The 9,684-nt window shown below is 55.0% G+C and overlaps 1 protein-coding gene across 1 annotated transcript in view; it reads left to right on the forward strand.

Moving 5' to 3' along the window:
- Window positions 1–3,634, forward strand: part of LOC101325454 (bone morphogenetic protein 8B) — a 28,301-nt gene extending 24,667 nt beyond the window's left edge. The window contains exons 5-7 of the mRNA XM_033837515.2: window positions 486–565; window positions 1,123–1,233; window positions 3,291–3,634. Of these exons, the coding sequence (XP_033693406.1) occupies window positions 486–565; window positions 1,123–1,233; window positions 3,291–3,440 (341 nt within the window). The 3' untranslated portion in view covers window positions 3,441–3,634. The remainder of the gene's footprint in view (window positions 1–485; window positions 566–1,122; window positions 1,234–3,290) is intronic.
- The last annotated feature ends 6,050 nt before the right edge of the window (window positions 3,635–9,684 follow it).

Raw genomic sequence — 9,684 nt, forward strand, 5'->3', positions numbered from 1 at the left:
TCCCTACCAGGCCAAGCCCCCGGGGATCAGAGCCCCCTGGTGCCCTCCTTTCCTTCACGGGGAGCCACGCTTTGCTTGGCCTCAGTGGGAGCCACTTGTCCTGTGGAATGGGCGTGGCTGGAGAGGCGTATGAGGTCAGGGGTGTCTCCGGAGGAAAGGAGGAGCGGCTGCTGGGCGGCAGAGGGTCCCCGGGCTGCTGAGTGGACCATGGGGAGTCACAGGCTGAAAGTCAGGGGAGGCTGGGCTGAGCGTGGGGTGACTGTAACCACGGGGAATCATCTGGAGCCGTCGAAGGTTCTTGACCAGGGTCACGGCACCAGCAGAGCTGCAGAGATGGGCTTTATGAGACCAAATGGGTTAGTTTCCCATCGTTCATTTACTCAACAAATGAGCCCATCAGGGCGTCCCCCGCCCCGGGAGCTCCCCGTGGTGGGTGCCCAAAGCAGGAACCCCAGCAAAGACCTCGCCCCTTCTGTCCCCTGCAGACGACGTCCACGGCTCCCACGGCCGACAGGTGTGCCGTCGGCATGAGCTCTATGTCAGCTTCCAGGACCTTGGCTGGCTGGTAATTCCTGACTCTCCTTCTTTCCTAAATGACAGTCCCCACCTTGAAGATGGCAAGTGTATGTCCAAGAGGAGGTAGAAACATGGGGGATTTGCATTTTCTTGTTTTATTTTCCTCTGTGTTTTTCCAAGTCCTCTAAAGGGAGAATGTGTTGCTTTTGTAGTGAAAAGTGCTTTTTTGTGAAAACCATGAAAATGGAGACTGTCTGAATCCTTAGCCATAAAATGTCAGAGCTGCGGCAGGAAAACTGAGGCCAGGGTGGGCAGTGCCTCTGGCCTTTGCTGTGACTGGGGGTGGGCTGGGGAGGACGAAGCTGAGCGCTGATGGCGCATGAAGGGGACGGAGATCATGCCCAGCCCTGTCTGCTGAGGGTCTTCTGGTGGATGTCAGACCTCTGGGGGAAACTGCCCTGGGAGGGGCCCGAGGGTGGGCTGGTGGGCCCTGAGGCTGAGGGAGGGTAAGGGGCAGCCCTGGGTTGTGCTGTGACAGGTGCTGGACTGGGGGGCTCGGGAGGGGCACATGGATGGGACTCACCTTCTCCCATTACCTGCCCCCAGGACTGGGTCATCGCCCCCCAAGGCTACTCAGCCTATTACTGTGAAGGGGAGTGCTCCTTCCCACTGGACTCCTGCATGAACGCCACCAACCACGCCATCCTGCAGTCCCTGGTCAGTACCGCGTCCCTCTGCCTGGACGCCCAGGGGAGGGGTTTGCGGAGGAGAGGGGCGCGTGCAGCCAGCAGGTGATGGCAGCACTGCTGTGTCAGGGAGCTTTCTCTACATGGAAACCTTTCTGCATGCACGTGCAGTGAAATCCCACAGCCGTGCAGAAACTGGTCCCCATGTGGGCCACCCCCAACCCGTGCACCCGAACACACATGCACATGGGGGACTTGCACGTCCGTGCGGTGGGTACCAGACTTACAAAGGCCCGCCTGCTGGTGGTCAGAGGCACAGCCCATGCATGATAGGCGGACATCCCACACGGCTACTTGTGCGCTCGGAACACACACGTGCACCATGTTCACTGGCACGTTCGGCCTCCTGTGTGTCACACACTCCCTCAGGGTCGGGGTGGGTGACACACGTGTGTGTTCTGCCCCCTCTTCCTGTGCAGGAGTCACCAGGTACCCCGTGCCCCTCTGGTTTCCCCTCCTGTTCCTTTCCCGTTGGCTCTTTTTTCTGGGTCCCTCTGGGCTCTTTGTGTCTCTACAGGCTTTTGATGCCCCGGTGTCTGGGGAAACTAAATGCTGAAAAAGTTTCTAATAGGAACACTGTCGCTGCTGCTTATCGCTAAGTGTTTTTTATTTTTTGCGGTACACGGGCCTCTCATTGCTGCGGCCTCTCCCGTTGCGGGGCACAGGCTCCAGACACGCAGGCCCAGCGGCCACAGCTCACGGGCCCAGCCACTCCGCGCAGCATGATGGGATCTTCCCGGACTGGGGCACGAACCCATGTCCCCTGCATCGGCAGGCGGACTCTCAACCACTGCGCCACCAGAGAAGCCCTCGCTAAGTGTTTTAAATGTTTTTTAGTGCTGAGGCTTCTTTCTAGAACATTGACCTGGACACTGCAGTTACAGGTTGTTCAAGGTGATGCCCTAGAGCAAATGAGTTAAGGCAGCATGGACCCCAGGATAATGCCTCCTTTCCCAATGGTCACATGGGATTTGCTGGACCCCTGGGGAGCTGCCTTCCTTGAAGAAGGTCAGGGGTGATGGAGCCTGTCCTGGCAGCAGGCTGCTCAGAGCTGGGGCTTCTGGGGTAAGGCTGGGCTCTGGGGACCGGGGGCCAGGCTGCCGGACAGGGCCCCCCATGAGACGGCTTCGCCCAGGTCCTGCTCAGCGGCCTCCTTGAGGCCTGGGAGGTCCCGGTGGATGGAAGCAGGTTCCCTTTTCTCTCCAGCCCCTGACAGGCTGGGGGGCTGCCTTCCGGGCCCTTCCATGTGGGGCCCCGATGAAGAGTCCAGGGTGAACGGCAGCTCATCCTGCCGAGTCTCCAGATAAATATTTTTGTAGAGGCTGCAAGAGCTCACTCAGTCGGGCTGTCTTTAGGGGTAGAGCTGTTTGGAGGAGGGTAGCGGGATCCCCGTGCCAGGTCCCCGTCGTGCCGCAGCCTCGGCCTCAGCCATGGAACTGGGCAGGTGACTCGGTCCCTGTGCCCTCAGTGGTCATCTGCCCAGAACAATCTCTGCCTAGAAATCGTTAGGAGGGGTGGAGGTGCTTTGAGAAACAACAGTGTCGGACACCCCAAGGGTGAGCCTAGAAGTCTGGCCGCCAGCAGGTGTAACACGGACCTTCACCGGCTCCCAGTCTGGAAGGGGAGCCGGACCAGGAACAGCTCATGTGGACAAGACACCATCAGGGACGTTGCAGAAGCGCAGGGAGGAGAGAGGAGCAGAGGGGACCCCGGGGGCGGCGCTGCAGGGGCGCAGGCAGGATCTGGGACACGTGCCGGGGGCCAGCAGGGTCAGGGTCGTCCTGTCTGACGGGAGGGGCTGTGACAGAAGCCACAGGTGCCCTGGCTGGGTCTGAGGGCAGCGAGGGGAGGGGTGGGGGTGGCCAAGGGGGCGGGGCCGGGGCAGAGTTCGCGCCAGCACCTGCCGGGCTGCGGGGCGAGATGGCGCCGGGGAGGGGCGAGCGGCCGCAGCCCGGGCGGTAGGAGCTGGGGGCTGGGACGGGGTCCCCGCGGTTCTCACGCCTCTGCCTGCCGCCCCCTCCCCGCCAGGTGCACCTGATGAAGCCTGACGCGGTGCCCAAGGCGTGCTGCGCGCCCACCAAGCTGAGCGCCACCTCCGTGCTCTACTACGACAGCAGCAACAATGTCATCCTGCGCAAGCACCGCAACATGGTGGTCCGCGCCTGCGGCTGCCACTGAGGCCCCGCCCCGCCTGCTGCGCCGCCCCTACCGGGTCAGGTCAGCCCTCCGCAGGGGGCACCCCCCCCAACGCCTTCACACATCAGGCAGGGAGGCAGCGAGGGCGCCCCTCGGCTGCCCACATCCTGCCAGGGGCTGGTCCTCCCCAGGCCCCTCTGCCCCGCCCCCGCCCGGCGCCTGAGGCGGTGGCGGAACTCCGGCCTGGTGGTCTGCGTCCGCAGCAGGGTTCTACCCCGCCCCCTCCTCAGAGGCATGGGCTGACCGTTCTTTGGGGCTGGCAGAGAGTCCTGTCTGAGGACCTGCCCTTGTCCACTGCTGGCCTAGCTGTGGGTGGATGTGGGACGAACTCAGAGGCACCTGCAGCCCAGGATGGCCACCTCAGGCCCTTCACCGTCCACGACAGGGTCTAGGGATGTGTAGACAGGTCCTGGTCCATCTCCAGTTGCCTGCCCTTCCCAGGTGCAAAACGGGGCATTTCTGGGCACTTCTGTTAGAGTGTGGAGTTGCCCTCGGTGGGCTATATTTGTGGATCTGAATTACCAAACCGCTGGCCACAAGGAGGCATGTGGGTCGCCTCCAGAAAGAGCTAAATGGACAGCATGATTTAGGGCCAAGGCCGATGGCATTCATCTTCCCTGTCTTCCTCCCTTGACCTGCCTCTGCTGTCTGGGAAAGACGTGCAGGGCACGGACACTTTAGGGAAACAAAAAATCCTGGGGGCTTTATTGACCCCGTCTGTCTGTCACCATGTTGAACCATCAGGAGTTCAGGTCTGTGGAAGTTATCTTTTTGCTGAGCCAAGTATGGTGGATACATAGGGTGGCCCAGGGTGACAATACCCAGCACGGGTGACATAGTTTCCCTTAACCTTCTGCACAGCAGTCATCAATAATCAACCTTGATATTTTTTCTTTCAAATCTGGATAGAATTTCAAAATGACCAGCACAGAACTCCAGGTGGCCACCACCAACAGGTTAGAGTTGGCATGTGGAGTGAAAACTCTCTGCCATCTCCTGCCTCCAGTGCTCTGGGACACGGGGCAGCCTGGGGCCAGGCGTGGGGCGAGGGCAAGGCTTGTCAGCACCTGCCCGTGTCCAGAAGCTGTCAGAAACAGACTGTTCAGCCAAGCCTGCGTCACCCTGTGTGCCCAGGAGCCCCGTCCTGTCTCTCTGGGCCTGTGAGCCAGAGAAAAGGCCCCAGTCCCAGGGGAGTGACAGGAGCAATTAAGCTGAGCTGGGTGGGGCGGTTCCCGGAAACCACTGCTCTCCTTGGAGCGGCCGCCGGCAGCTGGAGTGTTTATTTGATTTCTGACTTGGTAAGCCTGTAATTTACCTGGTGGAGCAGACTGCGTCCAGCTGCCCGAACCCTGAAATACTGTGTCATTAAAAGCAGAGCCTGGGCCCGCCCCAACCCACGGGCACAGCCCAGGACGTGCAGCCCTGGAATTCACTCTGCGCCCCAAGGAGGGGCTCCGGGAGCGCAGGTCTGGCAGCCAGGGGTGAAGGCTGGGGCCTTGCTGCAGGACAGCAGCCCCTCCGCCTGGACCTGGGAGGGCCTCTGGGAGCCAGTGCACAGGAAGAGACCCTCCCCATGGACACAGGAGACTGGAAAATGGTGAGCTCCCCATCAGTGTAGGGATCTAAGCTCTGGCCTACATGTTAGGGAACATGACTTGGTGGCTTCCTCCTCTGGGCCTATTTCCCATCTGTAACATGAAGCATGGACTTTTTGATTTGAAAAGGGCCTTCAGCCAGGGAATCTGTCTGCCAACCCTGTCTCACACTGAGCCCAGAGGCAGCCTGGTAACCCTGAACACGGAGCTCAGGTGGCCATCACGAATCAGAGCTGGCACGTAACATGGAACCTGTTTGTTATTCTAGTACTTACCTAACAGTTCTCTCTTCCCAACATGGAGGATTGTCTCTTAGGTACATATAAATCTTAAATTAGCAGATTATTTTGAGAACTAACTTTTTTCACTTGAAAATTTTTACTGGTAATTTTCTGAATTTCAAATTGTTTTTTATTGCGGAAGTGGAAAAATCAAAACATGTTAGCTCACCAGCTACAAATTACTGAAAAAAATGGTAGTCTTAATGGTAGTTTCATCAATGACTACCATTAAAATGGAATTGACAACTAATTTTTTTTTTTTTTGACAATTTTTTTTTTTTTTTTTGCGGTACGCGGGCCTCTCACTGTTGTGGCCTCTCCCGTTGCGGAGCACAGGCTCCGGACACGCAGGCTCAGCGGCCATGGCTCACGGGCCCAGCCGCTCCGCGGCATGTGGGATCTTCCCGGACCGGGGCACGAACCCACGTCCCCTGCATCGGCAGGCAGACTCTCAACCACTGCGCCACCAGGGAAGCCCCGACAATTTTTTAATTTGGTATTTTTAGGCCCAGCCAGTGATTAGCTTGGTCGGGTACACCAAGAATGTCTGTCATATTATCCAAAGGTTGGTAGATGTGGAGTACACCTCATCTACCAATCAAGCTGTGCACAGCAGGAGTGGAGTTACAACACTTTTTCAAGCAGAACAACTGAAAAACAGTAAGTTATTGCTTATGTACCTGGCCGTCAGACTTCCAGCAACTTTTGCCATCCAGTTACCAAATGAAATCAAATAGGAAAAGCCCCGAGGAGTGGAACAGTTGTGAATGGACACAAAGCCCATGTATGTTATCCCGAGAGTTATCTGTTTGCTTAGCCAAGCATTGCAGCTGCAGTACCCTTGCTCAGGGCCTGGCTTGTTTACCTGGCCAGACTAGAATAAATAAGGGTGGTCAATTCAGACCCACTGACAGCAGTAAGAAATCAGTGACAGTTGATAGGCAGGGAGGACACGTAGGAAAAAAGGCTAAGGTGAAATGCACAACAGTTTTGGTGTTTGCAGTGCAATCCCAGCCTCAAGATCAAGTCATCATAATGTGAGGTTCACTGTCTTCAAACTAAGATAGGTAGTAACATGTTCTGGAAAAATCCCTAAGAAATAGGAAAAGAGGCAGCACAGCAGGAGTACAGATTTTTGGAGCCAAATGGATTTGAATCCTGGTTCTTCTTCCTCTGTAGAGTAGGATACTGGCTTTCCTTCCAAGCTATTTAAAAAAAGATCATATGTGGACACAAACATTTAGGACAACATCTGACATGTAAATGCTTAACAGCTGGTACCTGTTGGTATTATTACAAATGAATTTGCTAGTTTTGAGCCCCTTCCGTGCTTGTCCACTAAACCTCTCCTCCTCCCGGAATGTATCCTGTGGTGTTTTATTTCAGAGCTGTGCTTTTCCCACCGCAATCCTTTGAGGGCAGGACTGTGTTCTCACCTGCTTTAAAGGCCTGGGACAAGTGCCCAGTTATGCAGGCCAGGGCTGTGACACTGTGCTCTGTGTTCCCAGAGACAAGGGGATCCCAGTGGCCTGCTGAGGGCACTCAGCACCACCAGGTGCCCTTTTGGCAGTTTAAACAGGGGCTGTCCATCCCAAGTGTTATTCCTTATGAGGAGGCCTTTTGTGAGCATTTGACCCACTTTTTTAAAAAATGTGCTTTTCATTTATTACAAAAGTAATGCAGTTTTGGAGAAAAGTTTGGAAAAAAACAAAAAATAAAACAATTCAAATCACTATAATCCTCTAAGTCAGATAAACATGCTAGAAAAATTTTGAATTTATTTCTAGGCTTTTTTCTTAGAATACATATAAAATATAGATGTTTACATATTACAGATAGGTATTTGTACAAAATTGGGATCATACTGTATTATATAAACTGCTTTAGATGTGCTTTTCCCATTTTATTATATGGTGTAATTTTCCCTGTTAATAAATATTTTTTGAAAATATGGCTGTCTAGTTTTCTATCACCTAACTCCGTAAGACTCAGTTTTCACCACTAAAAAGTAGGTCCCACAACCTCTTTCTTGTGCTGGCAGCATCTGGAGCAGACACGCTGTGAGAAAGTCCAGCAGTCACAGGACTGGTCCCAGGGCTACAGCCCCAGGTCTGTTCCTCCATGCAGCCGTCACAGGGCCTGCACAGATGGGGCCCGGCCCTGGAGGAGCTAGTGAGGAGATGCATGAGCAAAGCCAAGCCCCGTGTTCTCAGTCCTGGTGCTGGAGCAACAGGGCAATGGAAACGTGGACGGGGAGGCCAGGCAGTCCCAGGAAGGCAGCTTTGACCTTCAGCCTGCAGCAAAGGCCCCACAGCGCCCCGGGTCCACTTCCCACAAGCCAGAGCCCTCCTGATCAACAGAGGGTCAGTGCTGTGCTGTGACTGGTTAAGCGAGGTGGCTGGGCCACTGCTCCCCAGACTCTGGGCTCCCTGTCCTGCCTGGCAGAGTAGAGCCCAGACCAACCATGGAGACCATGACTCTGTCTCCCCACAGGCCTGGGGTTGCCGGGCTGTAGACTGAGGCTAGAGCTCAGGAAACACCCCAGGACTCCATTATGACTGATGGGGAGATGGCCACGCTTCCGACCCCAGCTCTGCCATGTCATCCTGGGGGACCTGGACAGTCATCTCACCTGAGCCTTGGTTGACCTCTGCACGGGGTTCTGGTGTGGAAACAGTGAGTTAACACCTGTGGACACCCAGAGGGGCACTGGGAAGGCCACTGTAGCTCCAAACCCACTGAGCTTCGCAATCTGCTGGCTGGTCTCAACCTCGCTAGGCTATCAGGTGTCAGTCCTCTCTTGGGGGGCTGGCTGTACTAAGCTCTTCATACATACCCTTTCTTGGCTCTTATAAAAGCCCTGAAGTTGCTGTCATCACCCTGCTTCACTAAAGCCTGCCCTAACGCTGTGGGCAGTCAGGTAGACAGACCTGTGACGGCCACAGTCTGCACTCAGAGGGGGCACCTGGGCCTTGAGGTGGGGGGGTCTCTTTTGGCAGCTCCATAAGGATCAGGGGTAACTGTGGCACATCTGAGGTCCGAGGAGACCGAAACCTGGTCAGCTGCAGCCAAGGGGGCTCAGCTGAGGCCAGGAGTCCATTCGGCACATGGGAGCCAGAGGTAGAGCCAGAGCGCCATCATCCCTCGACAGGAGCTCTCCTGGGGCCACCAGGGCCAGGGGACAACAGGCCCCACCCCTGCCTCGTCCAGATTTCTACTCAACATGTAAAAGCCCAGCCGGGTAGACTCTGAATGGTCTGAGTAACCCCACGCCACAGGGAGGTATCTCGTGGCTACAGGGCTCAGTCTCTGCTCAGTGCCTTCAGCAGGTCAGGGTTCCTTTAAAGCCACTTGGCTGACCAGTCCATGGAGGGGGAGCGGAGAGAAGCCAGCCTGACTTGAGCTCCAGGAAGTGGCTGCACACAGGGACCAGACTGTGAGCTCAGCATGGGTGAGACCACTTGCCTCATCAGTGGTCAGCAAACTTTCTGCAAAGGTTCAGATAGTAAATATTTTAGGCTTTGGGATGGCATTGGTTAATTTTGTGTCTATAGCTAAGCCATGGTATCAACTTTTTAGCCAGACACCAGTCTGGATGTTTCTGTGAAGGTATTTTTCAGATGTGATTGACATTTACATCAGTAGACTTGGAGTAAAGCAGATGACCCCTCCATAACGGGGGTGGTCCTCATCCAACGAATTGAAGGCCTTAAGACAGAAAGACTGGAATCACCTGAGGAGGAATTCTGCCTCCAGACGGCCTTTGGACTCAAGCTTCAACATCAACTATTTCCTGGGGCTCCAGCCTGCTGGCCTGCCCTGCAGCTATCAGACTTCTCAGCCCGCACGACTGCAGAGCCAATTCCGTGAACTAAATCTCTTTCTCTATGAACATATACGCACACCCTACTGGTTCTGTTTCTCTGGGAACTCTAATACAGGGACCATACAGTATCTGTCACCAATTACTCAACTCTGTCACTGCAGTGAGCAAGCAGCCACAGACAATATGTAAACAAATGGGTGTGGCTGTGTTCCAATAAAACTTTATTCACAAAAACAGGCAGTGGGCTGGATTAGACCCAATGGGTTTGCTGACCTCCTGTCTCCTGACAAATAGGTACAGTACCTGGCATGGAGAAGGCATTTTGAGTAATAAAATATCATTTAAAAAACCTGTAGAATGAAAGTGAGCAAATGAGCAAATGAATCACGGAGACTGAGCGGTACACCCACTGGCTACAAGACTGGCAGCACGATTTGGGAGTGGAGGCACTGTAGATAGGAACTTTTTCACTGTCTTTGATTCCCATGGTCTTGACAATGGTCTGACGAGGGTATCTGGCTTGA

This window comes from Tursiops truncatus, chromosome 1 (assembly GCF_011762595.2).
Source record: "Tursiops truncatus isolate mTurTru1 chromosome 1, mTurTru1.mat.Y, whole genome shotgun sequence".
Classification (NCBI taxonomy): domain Eukaryota; kingdom Metazoa; phylum Chordata; class Mammalia; order Artiodactyla; family Delphinidae; genus Tursiops; species Tursiops truncatus.